At 45.1% G+C, this 26009-nt stretch overlaps 1 protein-coding gene across 1 annotated transcript in view; it reads right to left on the minus strand.

Moving 5' to 3' along the window:
* The window catches only part of UBR3 (ubiquitin protein ligase E3 component n-recognin 3), a 406648-nt gene that overhangs the window by 115993 nt on the left and 264646 nt on the right, over nt 1-26009 (minus strand). The window contains exon 30 of the mRNA XM_063933505.1: nt 17705-17790. Coding sequence (XP_063789575.1) covers nt 17705-17790 — 86 coding nt within the window. The remainder of the gene's footprint in view (nt 1-17704; nt 17791-26009) is intronic.

Raw genomic sequence — 26009 nt, forward strand, 5'->3', positions numbered from 1 at the left:
TAAGAGATTAGGTTTGTGTATGTGTTTATATAGATATACTGTATATTTGTGTTTTACAGCAAGATGGTAAAAAATAGTGTAGGGAACAGGTTTATTCTGCTCTAGTCATAAATAAGGCCAGAGAGGTTACAGTAAGATCAAGAGTCATTGTAGAGAAAAGGTATTAGGCCATAAATGATAATAGGTATGTGACAGAGCTCTGTTGGTCATTGGAATTCACAGGTGTGCTTACAGTAGATCAGAATCTACTGGTTTGTCTATTGTCCAGTGAAGGTTAAAAGCTAGGGAGTATAAATTAACTACTATGAAAAGAGATCACATCCATTGATAAAACATTGTGTAACCGACCCCAGGAAAACTTGTCAATACAACAGAACTTTGGATGAAAAGACATTCCAGATTTTACAATACTATACTTGCTTAAGGCAGTGTGGACACCACACTTTTATGACACCATGCCTCCGTGAACAGGACACGACAGCCCAGTTCAATGTTTGTTTTATTACACCTTGGAATCTGACAAACCTATAATTACCTATTCCATTGGAAACTATGAGAATATGATAGTTTGAATTGGTAAAATATGAGATAAAAGGACCAGACTTGTAGTTAGGAGTTAGAAGGAAGAGGGAGAGGGAGAAGAAGAAGGAGAAGGAAGGAAGTCAGTCAGGAGGAGAAGTCATGGAGAACATGCAGAAGGAATGATTCTTGGGATGGCAATCTTTAACTTGCAAGTATACATTTTATGTTAGCAATTGAAACTGTTTGTGAAACTTATGTCATGTTGTTTTATGTTATGTAACGAAGGAAGCATATATAATTATAATTAGTATATATATCACTACTGTGTATATCTTATTCTGTACGATTTGATCTGCCTGTAAATAAAGAATCATATAAAAAGAGCGGTAATATTCAAGCTTGAACTCTCTTTAAGGAATCTTAACTTAATAACTTCATAAGTCATATGTATAAGGACTGCATATATGTATCAGCCAATTAGTTTGTAAGCCTGACATAATATATTTGCAGATATATATGATAAATGCATATTAATTGAAATATATCCATATATTAAATACCATATATGATATATTAAATATTAATATTCATAAATATGATTCCATAAATCAATATTGGCGACCACGAATTGGACTTGTTATTACTGAATCTGATTATCTGATTTATAATATTTATGAGGAGTAGCAAATGCTATAAGCTGGCTACCAAATCTGCAGAATCACGGTGGGGATGTATCTATGAAAATTTATTACCATTGTGTAATGTCAATTTTGTATTCTGTATAACCTAGGATAAATGTGTTAGTGCAATATACGTTATTTTAACTAACATAATATCTATTAGGAAGCAGCACCAATGGCTATAAGCCTGCTGGCAAAGTACAAGATCACAGTGGAATAGGTTACAAATGAGAATAAAGAATTTAAAGGCCTAGAATAGAAAATGTGCACAGTGGAAAAGAGTATTTCCAAATAAATGTATAAATGTACCAGGTATTAGAGTTTAACCTTAAGACACCGGTCAATCTTAAGGAGAGGATACCTTCAGTACTAAAAACAAAGAATATATAAATTTAGCATTGAAATGTTAAAAATGCAAAAGTTTTCTGTAGCATTTAGAAAAATGCGCAGAACTGCGGCTCTAGAAGCCAAACAGAAATGTAAAGAAGAATCAGGTTCACGTCTTCGTAAGGCGTGCCTGACCATTAATGCAAAAATGCATTCGTTATTTAAGTCCCTTAAACAGAAAAATAAACAGAAAAAGTTTGGGGCAGAAGCGAAAAGCCTGACAGTTTGTAATCAAATTGTCAAGATCTCTGATGAAGAGATAACATCCAGCAAGCAAGCTGAGATAGAAACACCAAACAGGAATAGTGTTGAGGTATGTGAAACTCTGTACACAGAGTCTACAGGAGTCAGAAATGACTTAATCAGTCAAGATCCTAAAATTAAGGAAAGTTACATGTTGCAGGACTGCATCAATGTGCAGCGCATGGAGTCTGCTATGGTCACACAGACCACCAGCAGAACAGCCTCTGTGGTAAAGGAAGAAAGTAGCAATGTGCCGGATGTGTCTATCATCAGACAGCACATTAATGTAAAGGAGGTAGCAGCAATAGGAGATGTCCCCTATACTGTGTCTAGTAAGGGGGAAGATCATTGTAACTCAGATTATGAGTATTCTGCTGAATACACTCTCAGAGTTCCCAATGTAAATGAAGAATTTGTTATGCCCTTAGGCAAAGGTGAATTGTCAGCAGATTTAAACACTGATAGCAGCAGTACAGTGCACACAGGGGTGGGGAAGTTCCCCATGGTGAAAACTCCCATGGCAACCAGAGTTGCAAACCTTGAAATGTATTCACCTGGAAACATGTTTAAAGGGAAAATCCATGAAATTAATTCAGGAATGCATGTTTACAAACAAAGTTCCCAAACTTATGTAACCCCCACAGAGCACTCAGAGACTTCTAGTGATGGTGCAAATGTTTGCATGCTCTCAGAGAGACCACATGCAGAGTGTCATTCTGCAAACCACACACCAATTAACAATGACAAAAAGGATCACCAGGATGAAAATGTTTTTATGCCCTGGTGCCATAACCATTTTATTACAGGTGTGGAAAGACAGAAAGCCCTGGGACCTGCAATACATATTTGGCAAAGTTTAACAAGTTTCTCTCCCCACAAAAGTAGGTTTTTTCAGAAGCTCCAAGATTCTTCCAAACTAAGGAGCCACACCAAGCAGCAAACGCTATGGTTAAAGACAGTCTGGGACCAGGCTGCATCACAAGGGAGTATGGTCACAAGTGAATACGGTAGTATCATTCCTTTACTTGTTAGATCCAATGAAGCCATTGTTTGCTTTGATGTTCAAACAGCCACAGTTTCCAAATTAAACCTGCATCATATCTGCAGCGACAATTGTGCTGTCATTGACACACAATGTGACAGGAAAGATTGGCACAGGCCAGAAACAATTGTTTGTTTGTTATTCAATCGTTAAAAGACACATTTGTAAATTCTGTACCTGATAACATGCAGCAGATAGGACAGAATGCATAGCAAGCTATGTTAAATCACTGTATAAATATCTGTGATAGTCATTGTATGTATTTTTGTTTGATTCATAGTAATCCTGGCAACCTGTATACAGAATGGTGCAAGACTCCAAAAAGACTCCAATTTACAAGGGAAAAGGTCTTCATTAACCCTTTCATCGCTGCTATCCAGCAAAATCTACATAGCATCCCTAAAGACTGATATATGGACAAATCCTCAAGGAGTTTTCCAGTTTCACAAGAAAGGGGAAGGTTTTCATTAACCCTTTCATCACAAGTAATCATTACTTGTCTTTCAAACTACATGTACACTCCCACAACAGTGTACAGCACATCTCATCACTGTGATTATACAGAACTGTCTCATCCCTTCATATACCTTAATCACATATATGTAAACATTTGTCTGAGATATATTTTATATCATTGCATATATACCTTGTAAATATTTTATGTTTTTTTTATATATTACACAATAGATACTACCTATGCTTCCTTCGTAAAAGCTTCAAAAGTAATTAAATATCTAATACAGGATGGTATACCACGTTATAACAAATTGGGCCGAGATTATTAAGTGGGATGAATAATTCTCTTAATAAAGACTGTCACAAGTCTAAGATAATTATTTGTAGCATAACAGGGTCACTGTATATGCACATGGCTGCATATAAAATAATATTGGATGGAATTAGATATATTTAAAGCCATTCCTAAATGATATTTAATATCTGTTTGAAGCAAAATTATATTCATTTATTGTATTGATAGGATGTTACTATATACACATCAAAAGCATTTTAAATAATTATTAGTCAAAATATAGGTAGGATAGAAAACGCCTTTATATGGGTTAAACTGGTATAAGTTTATGTAAGATTGAGATGTATAAATAGGTACAAGGTAGAATAAGGAGATTTAAGACTGCATGGTAATTTATTCAGTGAGGAAATACAGAACAGAGTAGGTGTACTACTCACAGCCATTTGTGGTACTATTGCCCGAAGACAATTAAGACCTACTATTAACAAGCAAGGAAAGAAAGAAAGAAAGAAAAAAAAAAAAAGACTGTTTCATATATGCCTGTTCTATTCAAAATCACAACCTGTTTGTGCAAAAGCAATATGGACACTGGTCACAACTGCGGCATTGGATAAACGCAAAGGAAACAGAACTGCTAAAGACTGTATAAAGACTATTACTATTACTGAGGGTCGTCACAAGTACTGAATGTTCAAGACACAGCACTCGACGTACACAGCCCTCTGCCTCAAACAGCGAAATGGCAAGCAAAGGAGCAGCTGCTACGAAGAATTCTACTTCTAGTAATGGTGCAAATGTTGCAAACGCAAGGCCATAATGCAAACGCAAGGCATCTCCAATTGCAAGCAAACCACGCAGAGGACAGTCTTATCCCAGTAAATTGCTACATACAAGAACAGCAAAAATGTCCAAACGTACTGATCCAGATACAGAAAAAAGGTCTACAATTGGGCTATGGTATTCCAAATGTCTGTAGAAATTAGTTTTCCTCATGAATACTGAATAAAAACCTCAGTTTTGTCTGCTTTAGTTAAAAAGTAGAATAAGGTTAGGTAAGCTAAGAATTTTTAGAGATTTTTAAAATCATAATGGTTATTATTATTACACTTATGGTATATATTATGGTTACAACGAAAGTTATGTTTGAAGGAATATTTTGAAATGTATTTGGAAGCAATTACGCTAGTTTAATGTGTGGCCAATCAAAAGAATTTCTCATGGCCACAAGGGGGCGACTGTTGCCTTATAGGTAATTGTCTGCACTTAGTATAATATTAGGGCAATGGATATTGTCTGAATCAAAATATAATTCATTATAAATAGGCGATGTTACCATAGTGGACAGTATACTGGATATATATAGTAAGGAATAGATATGAAATAAGTTTGAATGTATGAGGTAATGTTTAGCTGATTTAAGAGATTAGGTTTGTGTATGTGTTTATATAGATATACTGTATATTTGTGTTTTACAGCAAGATGGTAAAAAATAGTGTAGGGAACAGGTTTATTCTGCTCTAGTCATAAATAAGGCCAGAGAGGTTACAGTAAGATCAAGAGTCATTGTAGAGAAAAGGTATTAGGCCATAAATGATAATAGGTATGTGACAGAGCTCTGTTGGTCATTGGAATTCACAGGTGTGCTTACAGTAGATCAGAATCTACTGGTTTGTCTATTGTCCAGTGAAGGTTAAAAGCTAGGGAGTATAAATTAACTACTATGAAAAGAGATCACATCCATTGATAAAACATTGTGTAACCGACCCCAGGAAAACTTGTCAATACAACAGAACTTTGGATGAAAAGACATTCCAGATTTTACAATACTATACTTGCTTAAGGCAGTGTGGACACCACACTTTTATGACACCATGCCTCCGTGAACAGGACACGACAGCCCAGTTCAATGTTTGTTTTATTACACCTTGGAATCTGACAAACCTATAATTACCTATTCCATTGGAAACTATGAGAATATGATAGTTTGAATTGGTAAAATATGAGATAAAAGGACCAGACTTGTAGTTAGGAGTTAGAAGGAAGAGGGAGAGGGAGAAGAAGAAGGAGAAGGAAGGAAGTCAGTCAGGAGGAGAAGTCATGGAGAACATGCAGAAGGAATGATTCTTGGGATGGCAATCTTTAACTTGCAAGTATACATTTTATGTTAGCAATTGAAACTGTTTGTGAAACTTATGTCATGTTGTTTTATGTTATGTAACGAAGGAAGCATATATAATTATAATTAGTATATATATCACTACTGTGTATATCTTATTCTGTACGATTTGATCTGCCTGTAAATAAAGAATCATATAAAAAGAGCGGTAATATTCAAGCTTGAACTCTCTTTAAGGAATCTTAACTTAATAACTTCATAAGTCATATGTATAAGGACTGCATATATGTATCAGCCAATTAGTTTGTAAGCCTGACATAATATATTTGCAGATATATATGATAAATGCATATTAATTGAAATATATCCATATATTAAATACCATATATGATATATTAAATATTAATATTCATAAATATGATTCCATAAATCAATAAGGGATAACCTTATATAAGTGTTACTCCCTTATAGCTGCTGTTAATATATTTATTTGCTGCCAAACGTGCCCCCCCTTCTCTTTTTTACCCTGATTCTGAAGCAGGACTGCAGGGGAGAGTCAGGGAGCCGTCCTTCCAGCGGAGCTGTGAGGGAAAATGGCGCTTGTGTGCTGAGGAGATAGGCTCCGCCCCTTCACGACGTCCTTATCTCCCGCTTTTTCTGTGTAAAATGGCAGGGGTAAAATACATCCATATAGCCCAGGAGCTATATGTGATGTATTCTTTTTAGCCACCTAAGGTATATACTGTAATATTGCGTCTCAGGGCGCTCCCCCCCCAGCGCCCTGCACCCTCAGTGACCGGAGTGTGAAGTGTGCTGAGAGCAATGGCGCACAGTCTTAGTCTGAAGACAGGATCGTCTTCTGCCGCCGATTTCACCGGACCTCTTCGTCTCTTCTGGCTCTGTAAGGGGGACGGCGGCGCGGCTCCGGTGACCCATCCAGGCTGAACCTGTGATCGTCCCTCTGGAGCTAATGTCCAGTAGCCTAAGAAACCCGATCCACTCTGCACTCAGGTGAGTCCGTTTCTTCTCCCCTTAGTCCCACGATGCAGTGAGCCTGTTGCCAGCAGGACTCACTGAAAATAAAAAATCCTAAACTAAACTTTTATTCTAAGCAGCTCAGGAGAGCCACCTAGATTGCACCCTTCTCGGCCGGGCACAAAAATCTAACTGAGGCTTGGAGGAGGGTCATAGGGGGAGGAGCCAGTGCACACCACCTGATCCTTAAGCTTTTATTTTGTGCCCTGTCTCCTGCGGAGCCGCTATTCCCCATGGTCCTTACGGAGTCCCAGCATCCACTAGGACGTCAGAGAAAACGCAGGGGTGGCTGGAGAAACGGAGGAGTGGCTGGCCGAACGCAGGGCGTGTTTGTGAAGTCAAACCAGGAACTAAACGGACTGAGGTGATCGCAATCTAGGAGTAGGTCTGTAGCTACTCAGAAACTGCAAGGATTTATTTAGTAGCAGTTCTGCTAATCTTTCGTTCGCTATTCTGCTAAGCTAAGATACATTCCCAGAGGGTGGCGGCCTAGCATTTGCAATGCTACTAAAAGCAGCTAGCGTGCGAACAAATTGGAATGACCACCAAAATCTGATCTGCAGATGCTTTCTTCCAAAAAAGCATGATCGAAGATGCATAAACACGATCGGGTTGGGAATCGAAAAGAGCATCCTGACGATTGTATAGGTGTGTAACTAGCTTAAGTCCACATCTAACAATCTTTTACTGCCTTAGACACAAGTGAGCCGTGTTGGATTGGGGCATGATGGGCCCACCGGGGGAATGCAATGGTAGGGTCCCATGTTTAGGGGTGTGGCCAGTCTCCAGAGGGGGTGTGACCAGCCATCACAAAGGCTTGGTTAACCATTATAAAGTGCATGGCCTGGGCACCCTCAGAGATATCTATCTATCTATCTATCTATCTATCTGTATGTAGTAAATACTGAAAGTGCATGCATTATGTGCCAGATTAATAGAAACAATGCACTGTAGAAAATATAAAACTGTCCTGTGCAGTATAAGGTAAAATGTATACTGTATAATTCAAGTGAACAGTCTGGAACCTTATCCCTAAAGGTGGAGGCCGGGGGTTTCCCCTGTGGCCCTGTGGGCCAGTACGGCATTGCAAGTGAGGAAATAAATAATCTGAAGTTATAATGATTTAGGAGGTGTGAGCTATTTGTACAGCTATAAGCTAATACGTGATAATATGGTTAACTACAGTTTTTTAATAAATTTTTAATAGGTTTTATTTAGTCCCTCCCCCCCAAAAATAAGGGATATTGGGAGAATCTAGTACGATGGGTATAGACGGGGTCCAGGGCACTTTAAATTTCTTCAACTGGGTGTGCTGGATCCTCCCCTCTATGCCCCTTCCCACAGGCAGTTATAGGTAAAAACGTGCCTGAAGGAGATAGGACATATATGAGAGAAGAAAATATGATAACAAAGAATGGTGAGATTTACAGACCTGCACGCCACTAACATATAACAACCAGCAACAGCTGGTAACAACAACAGCTGAACAGGTAACCACATAACAAGAACCTGCAGAAAAGTCAACGCAGTGAGTCGGGCGCCCAATATCCATTATGGACTACGAGAAAAGGATTTACCGGTAGGCAATTAAAATCCTATTTTCTCTAGCATCCATAAGGGATATTGAGGGAATCTAGTACGATGGGGACATCCCAAAGCTTCCAGAACGTGCGGGAAACGTGCAGAGACTGCTGCAGCACCACCTGCCCAAACTGGGTATCCTCTTTGGGCAGGGTACCAAACTTGTAGAACTTAACAAAAGTGTTCTTCCCTGACCAGGTAGCAGCTTGGCAAAGTTGCAAGGCCGAAACTCCACGGGCAGCCACCCAGGAAGAACCCACTGATATTCAGAGACTTAGGAACCGTAAGGCTGCCGACACATAGGCCTGTTGAATAGTAAGCCTAATCCAACGAGCAATGAACTGCTTTGAAGCAGGACAACCCTTTTTCTGTGCATCATAGAGCACGAACAAAGATTCAGTCTTTCTGATCCGAGCCGTTCTCTTGAAATAGATCTTCAAGGCTCGCACAGCATCCAATGCAGAAGCGCCAGAACCGGACGGAATCAGAATAGGCTGATTCAAGTGAAACGCAGAGACAACCTTCGGCAGGAACGGCTGCCTAGTCCGGAGCTCAGCTCTGTCCTCATAAAAGACCAAGTATGGACTGTTACACGACAAGGCCCCCAATTCTGAGACACGTCGAGCAGAAGCCAGGGCCAGTAACATCACTGTTTTCCACGTGAGATTCTTGTCTTCTACCGTAATCAAAGGTTCAAACCAGGAGGACTTTAGAAAATCCAACACTACATTCAGATCCCAAGGTGCCGTAGGCAGCATAAAAGGAGGTTGGATGTGGAGTACCCCTTGCAAGAATGTCTGAACTTCTGGCAACAGCGCCAATTTCTTCTGGAAGAAAATGGAGAGGGCTAAAATCTGGACCTTAATGGAACCCAGACGTAAGCCTTTATCCACACCATCCTGCAGGAAACGTAAGAAACTTCCCAAGTGAAACTCAGCAGGCAGATACGTGCGTTCCTCGCACCAAGAGACATATTTCCTCTAGATATGATGATAGTGTTTTGACGTCACAGGTTTCCTGGCCTGAACCATGGTAGCAATAAACTTCTCGGAAAGGCCCTTGTGAGCTAGGTTGTTCCGCTTAACCTCCATGCAGTCAAACGAAGTTGGAGTAAGTCCAGGTAGACGAACGGTCCTTGTTGAAGAAGATCGCTTCTTAGTGGTAGAGGCCAAGGGTCTTCGACGGACATATCCAGTTGATCTGCGTACCACACCATCCGAGGCCAATCCGGGGCAATCAGAATTGCCTGGACTCCGATTCCTGATTCGCTTTAGCACCCTTGGGAGCAATGGAATCGGAGGAAACAGGTAGACCAGCCAGTAAGGCCAAGCCGACGCCAGTGCATCCACTGCCCTCGCCCGAGGGTCCCTGGTCCGTGAGCAATACTAGGAAAGTTTCTTGTTGAAACGAGAAGCCATCATGTCTATTTGTGGGCAACCCCACCGGTCGATGATCTGCTGAAACACCAGATGGTGGAGCCCCCACTCCCCCAGGTGGAGATCGTGACAACTCAGGAAGTCCGCCTCCCAGTTGTCCACACCAGGAATGAAGATTGCTGACATTGCTCTTGCATTTCTTCCCGCCCACAGGAGTATCTTTGACACGTCGCGCATGGAGGCTCTGTTTTTCGTCCCTCCTTGTTGATTGACATACGCCACTGCTGTGGCATTGTCCGACTGTACCTGGATCGCGTGATCCTTGAGCACAGGAGAGGCCTGAAGCAGAGCATTGTAGATCGCCCGAAGATCCAGAATGTTTACATCCGGATTCTGCGTCCACCTGCCCTGGAACTGCGCCCCTTGGCTGACAGCTCCACATCCCCATAGACTTGCATCCGTTGTGAGGAGGGTCCAAGCCTTATTCCCGAAACTCCGGCCTTCCTGTAGCCACCACAGGAGGAAAATCCTGGCCTGAGGTGACAGCCGAATCATCCGGTGTATCTGTAGATGCGATCCAGACCACTTGTTCAGGAGATCCAACTGAAATGTTCTGGCATGGAACCTCCCATACTGGATCGCTTTGTATGAGGCAACCATCTTTCCCAACAATCATATGCAAAGATGAACGGACACTCGAGTAGGTCGGTGCACCATGCGGACCATCTCCTGAAGTGTTTTTGCCGTGTCCTCCGGTAGAAACACCTTCTGTGCCACAGTATCCAGCAACATCCCCAGGAACAGGAGCCTCTGAGTTGGCTCCAGGTGGGACTTCTGTAAGGTGAGGATCCAACCATGGTCTGACAGGAGATGGATAGTGCGGTCGATATGGAGCAACAAAAGCTCCCTGGATCGAGCTTTTTTTAGAAGATCGTCCAGATAAGGGACAACAGTGACCCTCTGAACCCAGAGTTGGAACATCATCTCCACCATCACCTTCGTGAATACCCTCGGAGCTGTGGACAGGCCGAAGGGCAGTGCCTGGAATTGGAAGTGATTGTCCAGCAGGGCAAACAGCAGGTACGCCTGATGAGGTGGCCTAATCAGAATATGGAGGTAGGCGTCCTTGATATCCAAGGAGACCATAAACTCCTGTTCTTCCAGGCCCGCAATCACTGCTTGCAGGGATTCCATCTTGAACTAGAACACCTTCAAATAAGGATTCAAGGATTTTAGATTCAAAATGGGTCTGACCGAACCTTCCAGTTTCGGCACCACAAACAGGTTTGAGTAAAACCCCTTGCCGCGTTGCGGTATTGGTACTGGAACAATGATGTGGGACTGGACCAACTTTCAGATGGCCAGCTGCAACGTAACTTGCATATCCTCCAAAGCTGGTAAGCTTGATTTGAAAAATCGTTCGGGAGGAGTACTGTTGAACTCCAGCCTGTAGCCCTGAGAAACGAGATCTCTGACCCAGGTATCCTGGCATGAAGTCTCCCAGACGCAGCTGAAGTGATGCAGTTGAGCTCCCACCTCGAGGTGGGTGGGCACCGTCATTCTGAGGCCTTAGTGGAAGCAGAACCGGTGGACTGTTCCTGAGAGCTGATGCTTGCAGGGTTTCTGGACTTACCTCTGGTGCCTCTAGTCGCATTGCAGGCAACTCTTGCCTTAGATCGAAATCTGTGAGACCGAAAGGACTGGACAGACAGCCCCGGATAGGAGCGTCTCGCCGGCAGGGCTCCAGAGGAGAGAAACGTGGATTTCCCAGCCGTAACTTTGGAAATCCATGTATCCAATTCAACCCCAAAGAGCCATTCCCCAGAAAAGGGGAGGGCTTCCACACTACGGTCAGATTCTGCGTACGCAACCAGGGACGGATCTAGACTTTACTTTTAGGAGGAGGGGGGGCGGTTTATTTATTCCTGACTCCTCCCCTACACTCATTACTCCTCCCACTTTCCATCCCAACTGTCCATTAATGCTCTAAAGAGCATATAAAGCATTGCCAGGCTGCACATGTACTTCTTATGTAGCACACTCACCGGGCACGTGTACCTACTAACACACGGATGGGCGGCACACACTGCCCAAGTTTGGGGTGACGGCATGTGATGATGGCAGATGGGGCTAGGGGCCCCAGGGACACGGAGGATGGGGAGGGATGTCAGTGCAGCCACACACCATCACCTGGCAGCAACCCCCACCTCTGGCGGTCCCAGCAGCGCAGGGACCCAGCCGACCCCAGTCCATGCCTGTGGGGCTGGCGTTGCTGCAACGTGCCACGTATTGGTATGGGTAGCCGGATGCTGGGGAGGGGGATGCTGCTGCTATGAAGGATCCACCTTCAGGCGAGAGATGCTGGGCCGTGCTGGCTGCTGCAGGGGGGGGGGGCGGGGCGGGGGAGTCAGGGGAGGAAGATGAGCGATGTCAGCGGAGAGAGATCGCTGCTGCACTGGATCCCTGCCACCCAGAGCGGCTTACCCCCATCTCCCGCAGTGCTCGGGCCCATAACGGAGGAACCGTCAGCGCACAGCCCCTATCTGAAAAGCACCAGCAGCGTCGGGAACTGCTCATCCAGCTCGTTCTCCCCACTGTGCGCCGAATACAACTTGCCCCGCCTACCTCGGGATCTTCCTCATGCAGCATGCTGCTGCTGTACCTGGTGGCTGTGGCTAGCAATGTGTCCGCCGTCACCATCATGCAAGTGGGCGTAGGAATGACTGTTAGGGGGGTCCGAGCATTAATGTTCCCCATCTCCTTGAGGGAATCACAGAGGACACGAGTAGTGTCCTTAATGTGTTTTAGGAGGGTTACCATAGTAACTAAGGACATATCCCCCGAGAGGCCCTCCTGAATTTGAGTGGCCCAGGAATGAATGGCATGGGTCATCCAGCAACCAGCAATGACCAGCCTTTGTGATATACCGGCTTGTGTGTAGATAGACTTTAGAGTAGTCTCAATCTTCCTATCCCCAGGATCCTTCATGGTAAAGGAGCCCGGGGCAGGCAGCACTGCCTTCTTAGACAGACGAGAGACGGATACATCCACCCCAGGGGGTTCCTCCCAAAAATTTTCGGCCTTCAGGAGCAATGGGAAAGTGCGCAAAAACTTTTTGGACACTTGGAATTGTTTGTCTGGATTTTTCTAGGCCTGTTTGAATAGATCATTCAACTCTGTAGAGTCAGGGAAAGTTCTGTACAAAGAAAAATGACTGCTGTGACGCAGCGTCCTCTAGAGGGAGCTTTAACACGTCCCATACAGCCAGAATAAGGGGTTCAATACCCTGAGCAGAATCAGGATCCCCACTAAATGGATCCAGGTCATCCCCACCCTCCTGTATATCCTCATCTGTATCAGAGAGTAGAGCAGGTAACCCACGTTTCTGTGGACCTGCATGAAAGAGGGGGGGCTGTGCATCTGCCCTAGCAGCTAAATCTGCAACGGCTTGTTGTAGTAGCTGAGTCTTCTGCACATTAGCAGTGAGCTGGGATGACAAATCTGACATCATAGTTTTAAGAGACCCTATCCAGTGGGGCTCTGGACCCTCTCCCCCAACCCCTTCACTGATTTGCAAGACTGACTGCATTGTTCACATGAAACAGAATCAGTAGATAATGGAGAGAATCTGGTGTGACATACACTGCACAGTTTGTGTTTACCCATGTTTCACAGTAAGCACAACCACATACACACAGACAGTGATATTGCAAGCCTGCCCTACTGTATGTTAGAGGGGACAGAGAGAGAGAGAGGACACCAGCACACCCTGAGCTGCACAGCCCCAGTGAGGCTGTCAGCTCACTATAATACAGTAAACACTAACAAATTCTGTCCTAAATAGGATCCAAACAGTGTACACAAGCGGCTCTCCACCTTTGCTACACCCTGTACCAGATATCCAGCGTGGCTGAAGAATCATGAAGCGCTGTGTGTGCCGTCTGTGGCTGGAGTAAGCAGAGGAAGGCGCAAGAACGCCTCAGGTCCCGTTCTGATGTAGCTCCGTCCCCTCCAATGGCGCCAGAGCTACTCTAATATATTATACTGGCAAAGTCTCCTTTTTAGCTCAAAACATCACACAAGTTCTAGTCAAGCGTTTTTGTGCCAGTTCCACACGGGGGATCTTAGCGGGACCCCCCGGGAGGGTCCTGTACGCCGTGCCCATGGTCAGCTGCACTTTGAACCGGGGGACTACCCTAGCGGGCCCCCCGGTTTGTAGTCACCACCGATGTCACCTTCCGTCAGCGTTAGGGGTGTGTGGCGTGCTGCGGCTGTGACAGCCAAGGCACAGTGCCCTGCTGAACAACAACCCCTCAGCGGGGAAGTGGCTCTGCACCTTGGAAGGCCGGTAACCGTTTCCCCCCCCTAACTCCCACGGTGCAGACACTCTATTGCCCAGACAGCATACCGAAAATAACAAACAGAAAAAAGAAATGGAAGAAAACTCTCTGGAGCTCAGAGATGTGCATCCCCTCCTGAGGGCACTTTTTTCTAAACTGCCCGTGGGAGGGGGCATTCGGGGGAGGAGCCAGCACACCCAGTTGAAGAAATTTAAAGTGCACTGGCTCCTTTGGACCCCGTCTATACCCATCGTACTAGATTCCCTCAACATCCCTTATGGATGCTAGAGAAAAAACACCATGGAAATAAAACAAACAAAATATAACTCAACCAGATTTCTTAACAAGCAGATCAGGGGCAAATTTGGTAATACAGAGGTTAATTCAATTATCTGTGAGGAGGGTGAGGTGCCGTTGCAATGGTGTATAAACACCGGCAACTCAGCAAGCCCTCCTTTTGGCCTGATCTTGCCCTGACCTCTTAGGCTTCTCTAAGCAGCCCCTGTGAGGCACTCACATTTATACATTTATTAATTCCATTTTTTTGACATGCAGATTTTACATGTGCGTGAAACTTCCACATTCTACATGTTTAATGTTACATTGAAATTCTTCCAGTATTCAAAATCTCTCTGTTGATGCCATATTAAAGTAAAGATAACACACATACTGCTATTACATACATCAATTTGATGCCCGCAGCAAAACAGATAAATATGAGTGACATGAACTTGGAGCACACACTGACTATTCAGTATAAGAATACCTGACCATCCGAGACCTCTGCTGACACTTTGATTTAGCTTTAAATATCAACCCACAACCTCCCGAAAAATGAACCTTTGCATTCACAAAGAGATACATTTCGGGGCAATGAATTTTGTGGCGTGGCCAGGATGTCCTGTTTTCCCATATAGGAAAAGTTGCGATGATCAGCCCACTGAAACAGGCAAATATGGGCGCAGCTGATTATCGTGGAAAGTTTGGCGGCACATCACCTCTAATTAGACTTCCTGAATTAGACTGTCAATATTGAGTCTTTTTGCCCAGTTTGAAAGCATGTCATTTCACCCCGATGTTCTATCAGGGGCGTCAGACCATTTTTTTGTTTTGGGGGGGGAGCTAGAATGTCAGTTTAGCGCCGCTTAGATAGTGGCCATGAGCTTGTGGTGCTGCTTGGCTTGTGAGGAGTCCTACCTCGAGGAATACTGTGGGCTGAAAGACTACAGAGGAGGGGGTGGGGCTACTAGAAAGGAGGAGGCAGGACCATGGAGGAGACCAGAAGACGTTACGGTGGGAGGAAAGAGGTGGCTGGCAGTGGTACAGCACAGCATCATGGGAGTGCCGAGGTCAGTCCGCTGTCCGGCCGCTGGGACCATCGGGAAGCAGGAGGGGCTGTCCATTATAGGAATAGGCTCCCGCTGCACGGCCCAAAGCCGGCCTTAGGCATAGGCAAACTAGGCAAATGCCTAGGGCATTTGGTATGCTTAGGGGCACCAGCAGCTTCTGCTGATTAAAATGATATGCGGCATGCCTATATTCTGTGTGTGTAACTGCGGCTGTACCTGCATACAAAATGCTACGTTGCAGTGTATTCCTGAAAATCACTGTAATGTAATATTTCGTATGCAGATACAGCCGCACACAGAATATAGGCATGCTGCATATCATTTTAATCAACAGAAGCTGATTGTGCATCCTAGCCACATAGTAATGCAAATAATATGATGCATTTTCATACACAAAAGGCGCCCGACATTAGCAGAACTGCCAGCTGACTCATGCCAGGCATCTCCTGCAGAACTAGAGGCGGTGCTAGGGGGCACCAGCCAAAATCTTGCCTAGGGCATCATATTGGTTAGGGCCGGCTCTGGCACGGCCCCTGCACTGCGGAGGAGGAGGAAGTGTAAAGTGTGGCAGCAGCTTTTCACCTGACCGTATGCCGCTCCCCTGCTCCTCCAGTATCGGCGCATCTCACGTTTGGGGGAGCAGGCTGCCCCCTTGCCCCCACCCATTCCTATGCCCCTGTGTTCTATGTATCCATAATAGAATTCTAAACCATTTTTTTTTAAACTACAAAAGACATAGATTACTAAAATAGACAATTTTCCAGTCAGAGGAAAACAAATGGGTAAAAATGGATGTATAAATGTACAAATAACCTACAATGTCATGACTGGAAAAGGTAGCAGTTACATTTAGTGGGTAGACCTAGACTGTTCACCTTGTCACATTGCTTGAGAAACTGACATAGGCAGGTCTCTCAATCACCCTTCATTTACATTTCCCGAGTGGAAGCGTCCTCATAGCTCAATCTACTAAAACAGTACTTGACCTATTTGTTCCAAATCGTTTTCCCTGATGCTTTCTGCTGTAAAAGCTCACCTGGGACACTGCATTCCATTTAATGCAATATCTAATCGACAAATTTAACACTTCTTACAAGACTATTATGGAGTGCTGTGCTTAATCACAGTAGAGACACCTCATTACCACCGCTGTGGATCGCACAGAGGAGGAGTGTCTTGTTCCAAGGCTTTTAATTGACTGAAAAGAAACTCGGCATGCAAAACAGGAACATGTAGGTTGCCAATGCGTTTTATTTCAAGGACGTCATTGCCAGCACAGACCGAACAGCTGTGAAATAGCAAATGATCTAGAATCAAGCTATTAACCCTGTAAAATAATTTATGGGGAAACAAACGTACGTTTTCAGGAACAAAAAGCTTTGGAACACTCCCTCTATTCTCCCCACTGCTCACAGATGATTCTTACACTGTTCTCTGCATTCAGCCAAAGCTCTACACTTTCAGAAACATAAATAGCACATCTACTCCAGATGCTGTATCATGATCAAGGCTGTATTCATTACTGAATAACTAACTCCCTCACATTAATATAGACTGATAAATGCGAACATTGATTTTACCCATCATTCTATGAGGGGACCTTCAGAATGTTTATTATTAATGAGGTTTGCGAGGTTGGTAACCACTGATGTGGATATGGTTCCCACCTCCCAACAGACGCACAAATACACTTTTCATGGGTTAAAAATGAAAAACAAATCCAAACATAAAAAATTCAAAATCATAGCAACAATACACAGCTATACACATACCATAAATTACTTTAACATGTAATGATGTACCAGTGGTTCTATCAATTATTGGGTATATTCAATTAGTGCTGAATTTTACGAAAGTCGGAAAATCGGCACTAATTCGGCGTCAGTGTATTCAATAGCGGGCGTCTTTTAATCCATTTTTTCGCCCATGCCTTTTTTTTTTTGTCGAATCGGCATGGGTGAAAACGGATCCAAAAACTGTCGGAAATGCCCGCAAATTCGACAAAACGTGTGGATCGGCGGCAAATTCGCCGATCCACATGGTTTGCGCCCATGCGGATATTTCAACCAGTCGAAAAAACGGCACGGGAACTGAATAGGTCGTATGTAAAACCCCAATACATCAGCATAACATCAACCTTTCGTAGAGTCTCAGAAAAAAACAGTGTTCCGTCAGAGGAGGTTTCAGTGTACTTGAATGCCACACTGCTGTATGATGACTTTACCTGACTAAGAACCATGAAATAACTGTAAAGCAATATTTCTGAATAAAGTTAAGCTTACTTAAACAGGATCTTTTCCCAGTCGTACTAGTACCTCCAGAACATAGATTGTCTCCACGATGAACAAGTTCCAGTTCCAGATTTGTTCTGTTAGGAAAGAGAACAAATTGGGATTAGTATGGCACTGTGACTATGTTTAAAAATGAGCCTTATTACAAAGAGACAGCACTCTGCTACCTATCATATGTGCCTGCCAGCGGAAACATAAGGAAAGTATCTTAATATATTGGGAAACTAATGTTCTTTTGACTCCTGCATGAAGACACCTAACCTCATAGTCATTGCTAAGCTCTACGAAAGTATGAATGAGATCTCCGGATTGACCAATTTGTAATACAAAACTGTGCACACACCCAAGACTGTAAATGAAATAAAATAATACAACCATAAATATATTCCACTATCACAATCAAAGCTGCTAATGGAGAGCTTTGGAACCCTCAATATTAATTTGTACAAATGGTACAAATGGTGTGGTTTCCTGCCCTCACTTTAGGTAACCCTTTATTTATAAAAAGATAAAAATGTAAGCATTGCAAGAAACCTCAAAACATAATATATAATTAACACATTGTGCAACACTGTATACGTACATTTAGCCACCTATCTTAATAAAGAATGAAAAATAAGAGTAGACATGATCCATCTTGGTGCAGCAGGCATTACAATCTTCTAGAAGCGATGATAACCTGCCCAGTAAGGAGGCACAGGAGGAACCAAACTAAGGGGCTCAAACATTATTCTTACAGCCTTCAGAAAAATCTTAAGCTCCAAAAGGTTGCGAAATGTGACCCTGGGCCGTAACTACGTGTGTGCCAGGTGTGCCTGGCACACCGCAGTTGCCCTGAGGGCGCAACGGCCAGCGGCATGTAATGAGTCAAATTGACTCATTACATGCCTCCTCTGCTGTGTGCGCCGCGCTGGGGAGGAGAGCAGCAGCGCCGGAGACAGCGGAGGAGGAGGGAGGGGGACTGGAGCCGCAGCAGCGCTATGTAATTGGTAGTAGCGCCGCTGCAGCTGTCCCCTCTCCTTCCGTATAGGCTGCCCGGCGCTGCTGTGAATGCTGGGATGCGGTTCCTTCATCCCAGCATTCACAGCAGCGCCGGGCAGCCAATACGGAAGGAGAGGAGACTGCTGCAGCAGCGCTTGTACCAATTACCTAGCGCTGCTGCGCCCCCAGTCCCCCTCCCTCCTCCTCCTTCTCCGCTGCCTGCACTGAGGGATCTGCCAGCATGAGGAGCCTGACTGCCAGCGGGGAGAGATGGTAAGTATCTCTCTCAATTTCTCTATCCTTTCTACCGCAATGTGTAAAAAGGTGGATTGGCTGCCGTAATGTGTAAAAAGGGGGACGCTGTCTGCCGTAATGTGTAAAAAGGGGACGCTGTCTGCCATAATGTGTAAAAAGGGGGACTGTCTGCTCTAATGTGTAAAAGGGGCTCTACCTGGTGTAGGGGCGCTACTGTGCAGCGTAATCTGAATAATGGAGACTACTGTGCACCGTAGTATGAATTGGTATTTTGTGGTCACGCCCCTTCCCCGTGAAGCCACGCCCCTATCTTGCATGGGGGGGGGCGCCAATGCCGTTTCTTGCACACATCGCTAAAATGTTTAAGTTACGGCACTGATGTGACCCACTGGTTGCAAAAGGAACCGGTGCTGGAAGAAATCTATGAACAGAAACCTGCACCTTGGGCTGCCGACTGGTGGGTGTAGCGGGTATTAATTACCCTGGCCTTTTTGAGGGGCCCGGACCAGTACCTGTGGGGGACAAATGAACCCCTGTGCAGCTGTGAGTGCCCCCTGTGCGGCAACCAGTTGCACAAAGCAGCGCTGGAAAAACTGGGTTTGTTTGTTGTTTTATTTTATTTTTTGGGGGGTAGTGGGAGGTGGGGTGGTCTTTTTCTTTTTGAGGTGGTGTGACCTGATCTGGCCATACTCCCTGCCCTCAGTATCCATACCTGTGGCTGCTTACAGGGGCCCAACACCCTATGACAAAAACTAATCTTAAAAAAACTCACTAAAGGCAACAACCCCACACTATAGGGGCTAATTCTGCATTGGGAGAAAAGCAAAAAAAAAAAAGTGAGTAACTTTGCACCTTGGCAAAACCATGTGCAGGGAGATTCAAATTTGGGTGGAGTGTGTCTAAACTCAAATCTAAATTGCAGTGTCTAAAATACAGCTGTCCGGCATTTGTGGGCTACATGCAAAAGCAGCCAGTATTTACTATGCAAGCAAAAAATAATAAATGTACTTGCACCTCTTGCAGTGCAACATGGTTTGTTCCAGATACAAATCTATTTGCTTTCTTTTGCTTTGTTCTCAAATCAGAATCAGCCCCAAAGTGTGATCCCATGACTCTTCCATATATGAGGGGAACGCCGTTTTTGTGCATGCAGCATAAAATAAAATTGACCCTTCTGCTTTAAAGTCACAGCCTGAAGAGTCACGCTGTGTAAACTGGAAGGTAGGGACTCAGAGACTTTGATAATCCCTACTGATGGGTATGTTAAAATATGCATTCTCTGTCTAAGATACCAGATACTCACTCCCCTTCTCTCTCAGCCTGGATTACTATGGTCTATGTTTTTCTCAAACTGCCCACCTGGTAATATGCAGAAGATCAGTTTCCACATCAACCACAACTAAAGGCCCATATACACTGGGCGATTTTGAGCTGAGAGCAGGTCACTTTTGGTGTGTTGAGCTGCTTTCAGCTCAAAACCGCCCAGTGTGTATGCCCCGGCGATGAGCGCTGATGCGCGCCCCCGCTTCATCGCCGGCAGCCGCCGTTCATCTGCTAGTATTACCAGCAGATGAACGGCGGGGTGAATGGCTTTCCATAGCGTCCTGCTATGGAAAGCTGTTCAGCCCTGCTGACATCGCTGGGCAGGGAGGAAAATAGCTCAGTGTGTATGCACTAAGCGGTTTTCAGCCCAGCGATGTCAGCCATCATTGCTGTGCATACACGCTGGGCAAAAACGCCCAATGTGTCTGCACCATTAGTCCCAGGATTGGATAATCTGGGATAAGAGTGCCAGGCCCATCACACTCTCCTGCCACTTTCCTAAAGGACTGTTCTGTTACCAGAGACTCCCCCTCCTCTCCCATCACTTCAGATACTTTATCATGGCTCAAGTGCAAATACAAAACCTGTATCACCCACCAAAACTATCGGACTGATTCGTGCCGGTTCCGGTATGAATGGTCGACCATGTTATGGTCGACAGTCATTAGGTCGACCACTATTGGTCGACATTGACATGGTCGACATGGACACGTGGTCGACACATGAAACTGGTAGACACATGAAAAGGTCGACATGAGTTTAACTTTTTTTTTGGTGTCGTTTTTTGCGTAATGTGACTGGGAACCCCAATTAGTGCACCGCTTCGCTCGCCATGCTTCGGGCATGGTGCCTTCGCTCCGCTGCCGCTTCGCTCGGCACAGATTACCGTTCCAATCGTAGTCCACGTGGATTGTAAAGTATGGAAAAGTTCTCCAAAAGAAAAAAAAGTTAAAAAACTCATGTCGACCTTTTCATGTGTCGACCATTTTCACGTGTCGACCATGTGTCCATGTCGACCATGTCAATGTCGACCAATAGTGGTCGACCTAATGACTGTCGACCATAACATGGTCAACCATCTGAACGGATACCATTCGTGCCTAGTTCTGCATCTCATCGTTTTCACATCAATCCATAAACTAACCAGACTATAGAATAAAAACGCACAAATGTCTGAACGTTACATGATTCACAGAGTCTCCCCCCAGTGACATCATTTAACTCCTTAAGCTGCTTAAATGAGATTTCATAAACTCAGAATTAATTCAGGCAATGCTTCCGAAACCTTATGTCAGCAACAATTTTTCTGAGGCCCTTCACGGATATTTTTACGTTTCCCAAATAAGACACCTTCTGTGTATGAACATCAGTAAGTTCTGCTGCTAATGCCACCCATTTCCAAAAGAATGTTTTAATCCTCTCTACTCTTCAGAAAAAAAAAGCAATTTAAAATTGATAAAGCCCCGACTCAGAGCTGCATCTGGTTTCTGCTGATAAGGGCATCTGTCTGCAGGGAATTTTCCGCTCCTTAGGCGGTTTGCAGTGCTCACAAAACGTCTACCGATGGAGAAAATGGTAACAAGGGCGGATGTTTTATGCATATAGTTAAAATATTGTGTTTTTTGCTATTTGTCAGACACTCAAAAACAACAAGAAAGATGTGGTGCATTCTGAGGACTGTAAAACAAAACCTTGTGTTTATTATATACAAAAGTAACATTAGAAAAAAAGTATTTAAAATGCAGTTTCAGAACACAAAAACAGCCAACAGATGCTACTAAAAACAAACAAAATATCTTTTCCGCTACTCTTTAAATTTAACAGCAGAAATGTTTTTCTCCTTCATTTGCATAGAAATTTTACGGGGGGAAAAAAATAAGATTTTGAACCTACCGGTAAATCTTTTTCTCCTAGTCCGTAGAGGATGCTGGAGACTCCGTAAGGACCATGGGGTATAGACGGGCTCCGCAGGAGACATGGGCACTATAAAGAACTTTAGAATGGGTGTGCACTGGCTCCTCCCTCTATGCCCCTCCTCCAGACCTCAGTTAGAGAAACTGTGCCCAGAGGAGAGGAAAGGATTTTGTAAATCTAAGGGCAAGATTCATACCAGCCCACACCATCCACACCGTATAACCTGGAATATACGCAACCAGTTAACAGTATGAACAAAACAGCATCAGTTAAAGACTGATCACAACTGTAACATAACCCTTATGTAAGCAACAACTATATACAAGCCTTGCAGATTTTTCTGCACTGGGACGGGCGCCCAGCATCCTCTACGGACTAGGAGAAAAAGATTTACCGGTAGGTTCAAAATCTTATTTTCTCTTACGTCCTAGAGGATGCTGGGGACTCCGTAAGGACCATGGGGTTTATACCAAAGCTCCAGACCAGGCGGGAGAGTGCGGACGAATCTGCAGCACCGACTGAGCAAACGCAAGGTCCTCATCAGCCAGGGTATCAAACTTATAGAACTTTGCAAAAGTGTTTGAACCCGACCAGGTAGCCGCTCAGCAAAGCTGTAAAGCCGAGACGCCTCGGGCAGCCGCCCAAGTAGAGCCCACCTTCCTAGTGGAATGGGCCTTTACCGAATTTGGTAACGGCAGGCCTGCCGTAGAATGAGCCTGCTGAATCGTGTTACAGATCCAGCGAGCAATAGTCTGCTTCGAAGCAGGAGCGCCAACCTTGTTGGCTGCATACAGGACAAACAGTGCTTCTATTTTCCTAACCTGAGCCGTCCTGGCTACATAGATTTTTAAGGCCCCGACTACATCCAGGGACTTCCTCCGAGTCACCCGTAGCGACAGGCACCACAATAGGTTGGTTCACATGAAATGAAGAAACCACCTTAGGCAAAAACTGAGGACGAGTCCTCAACTCTGCTCTATCCGCATGGAAAATCAAATAGGGGCTCTTGTGAGACAAGGCCACCAATTCGGACACCCGCCTTGCAGATGCCAAGGCCAACAACATGACCACCTTCCAAGTGAGAAATTTTAATTCAACCGTTTGAAGAGGTTCAAACCAGTGAGACTTCAAGAACCGTAACACCACGTTAAGGTCCCATGGTGCCACTGGGGACACAAAAGGAGGCTGGATGTGCAGCACTCCCTTTACAAAAGTCTGGGCTTCTGGGAGAGAAGCCAACTCCCTCTGAAAGAAAATAGACAGGGCCGAAATCTGTACCTTAATGGAGCCCAATTTTAGGCCCATATCCACTCCTGTCTGTAGAAAGTGGAGAAAACGGCCCAAGTGGAAATCTTCCGTAGGAGCATTCTTGGCTTCACACCAAGATATATACTTCCTCCAGATACGGTGATAATGTTTCGCTGTCACCTCCTTCATAGCCTTTATCAGAGTAGGGATGACTTCCTCCGGAATACCTTTCCCAGCTAGGATTCGGCGTTCAACCGCCATGCCGTCAAACGTAACCGCGGTAAGTCTTGGAACAGGCAGGGCCCCTGTTGCAACAGGTCCTCCCTGAGAGGAAGAGGCCACGGACCTTCTGTGAGCATCTCCTGAAGATCTGAATACCAGGCCCTTCGAGGCCAATCTGGAACAATGAGTATTGTTTTCACCCTTTTTCTTGTTGAGGCGGGACGCCATCATGTCTATGTGAGGAATTCCCCAAAGACTTGTTATCTCTGTAAAAACTTCTTGATGAAGTCCCCACTCTCCTGGATGGAGATCGTGTCTGCTGAGGAAGTCTGCTTCCCAGTTGTCCACTCCCGGAATGAAGACCGCTGACAGAGCGCTTACGTGATTTTCCGCCCAGCGAAGAATCCTGGTAGCTTCCGCCATTGCCACTCTGCTCCTTGTCCCGCCTTGGCAGTTTACATGAGCCACGGCTGTGACATTGCCCGATTGAATCAGAACCGGTAGGTCGCGAAGAAGATTCTCCGCTTGTCGTAGACCATTGTATATGGCCCTCAACTCCAGGACATTGATATGTAGACAAGCCTCCTGGCTTGACCATAGCCCCTGAAAATTTCTTCCTTGTGTGACTGCTCCCCATCCTCGGAGGCTCGCGTCCGTGGCCACCAGAACCCAGTCTTGAATGCCGAACCTGCGACCCTCTAGAAGGTGAGCACTTTGCAGCCACCACAGGAGAGACACCCTGGCCCTGGGGGACAGGCTTATCTTCTGATGTATTTGTAGATGGGACCCGGACCACTTGTCCAGGAGGTCCCACTGAAACGTCCTTGCATGAAACCTGCCGAAGGGGATGGCCTCGTAGGCTGCCACCATTTTCCCCAGAACACGAGTGCATTGATGAACAGACACTCTTTTTGGTTTTAGCAGGTCTCTGACCATGTTCTGGAGGTCCTGGGCTTTTTCCATCGGGAGAAAAACCCTCTTCTGATCCGTGTCCAGAATCATGCCTAGGAAAGATAGTTGAGTCGTTGGAATCAATTGTGACTTTGACAGATTGAGAATCCAACTGTGGTGTTGTAGCACTCTCAGGGAGAGCGACACGCTCCTCTGCAATTGATCTCTCGATCTAGCTTTTATCAGGAGATCGTCCAAGTATGGGATAATTGTGACTCCCTGCCTGCGCAGGAGCACCATATTCTCCGCCATCACCTTGGTGAAAATCCTCGGGGCCGTTGAAAGCCCAAACGGCAACGTCTGAAACTGGTAATGACAGTCCTGTACAGCGAATCTCAGGTACGCCTGATGAGGAAGATATATGGGGACATGAAGGTATGCATCCTTTATGTCGAGTGACACCATAAAATCCCCCCCTTCCAGACTGGAGATCACTGCCCGGAGCGATTCCATCTTGAATTTGAACTTTTTCAAGTACAGGTTTAGGGATTTTAGATTTAAAATGGGCCTTACCGAACCATCCGGCTTCGGGACCACGAACAGGGTTGAATAGTACCTTTTCCCCTGTTGGACTAGGGGAACCCTGACAACCACTTGCTGTTGACACAGCTTTTGAATTGCAGCTAACACTACTTCCCTCTCTGGGAGAGAAGCTGGCAAGGCCGACTTGAAAAATCGGCGAGGGGGCACCTCTTCGAATTCCAGTTTGTAGCCCTGGGATACAATATCCATCGCCCAAGGATCCACGTCTGACTGAACCCAGACGTGGCTGAAGAGTCGAAGACGTGCCCCCACCGGCGCGGACTCCCTCAGTGGAGCCCCAGCGTCATGGGGTGGATTTAGTAGAAGCTGGGGAGGACTTCTGCTCCTGGGAACTAGCCAGAGCAGGTGTTCTCTTCCCTCTACCCTTACCTCTGGCGAGGAAAGATGAGCCCCGACCTCTTCTGGACTTATGCGACCGAAAGGACTGCATCTGATATTGTGGAGTTTTCTTTTGCTGTGGGGGAACAAAAGGCAAAAAGGTAGATTTACCCGCGGTAGCTGTGGCAACCAGGTCCGCGAGACCTTCCCCAAATAAAACTTCACCTTTGTATGGCAAAACCTCCATATGCTTCTTTGAGTCGGCATCACCCGTCCATTGGCGGGTCCACAGGGTTCGCCTAGCAGAAATCGCCATGGCGTTGGCTCTCGAACCTAGCAGTCCAACGTCTCTTTGAGCATCCCTTATATATAAGACTGCATCTTTAATGTGACCTAAGGTCAATAAAATGGTATCCCTGTCTAGGGTATCAAGGTCAGCTAACAAGGTATCTGTCCAAGCTGCAACTGCGCTACATACCCATGCCGATGCTATTGCCGGTCTGAGTAAAGCACCCGTATGCGCATAAATAGATTTTAAAGT

Source organism: Pseudophryne corroboree, chromosome 7 (assembly GCF_028390025.1).
Source record: "Pseudophryne corroboree isolate aPseCor3 chromosome 7, aPseCor3.hap2, whole genome shotgun sequence".
Lineage (NCBI taxonomy): Eukaryota > Metazoa > Chordata > Amphibia > Anura > Myobatrachidae > Pseudophryne > Pseudophryne corroboree.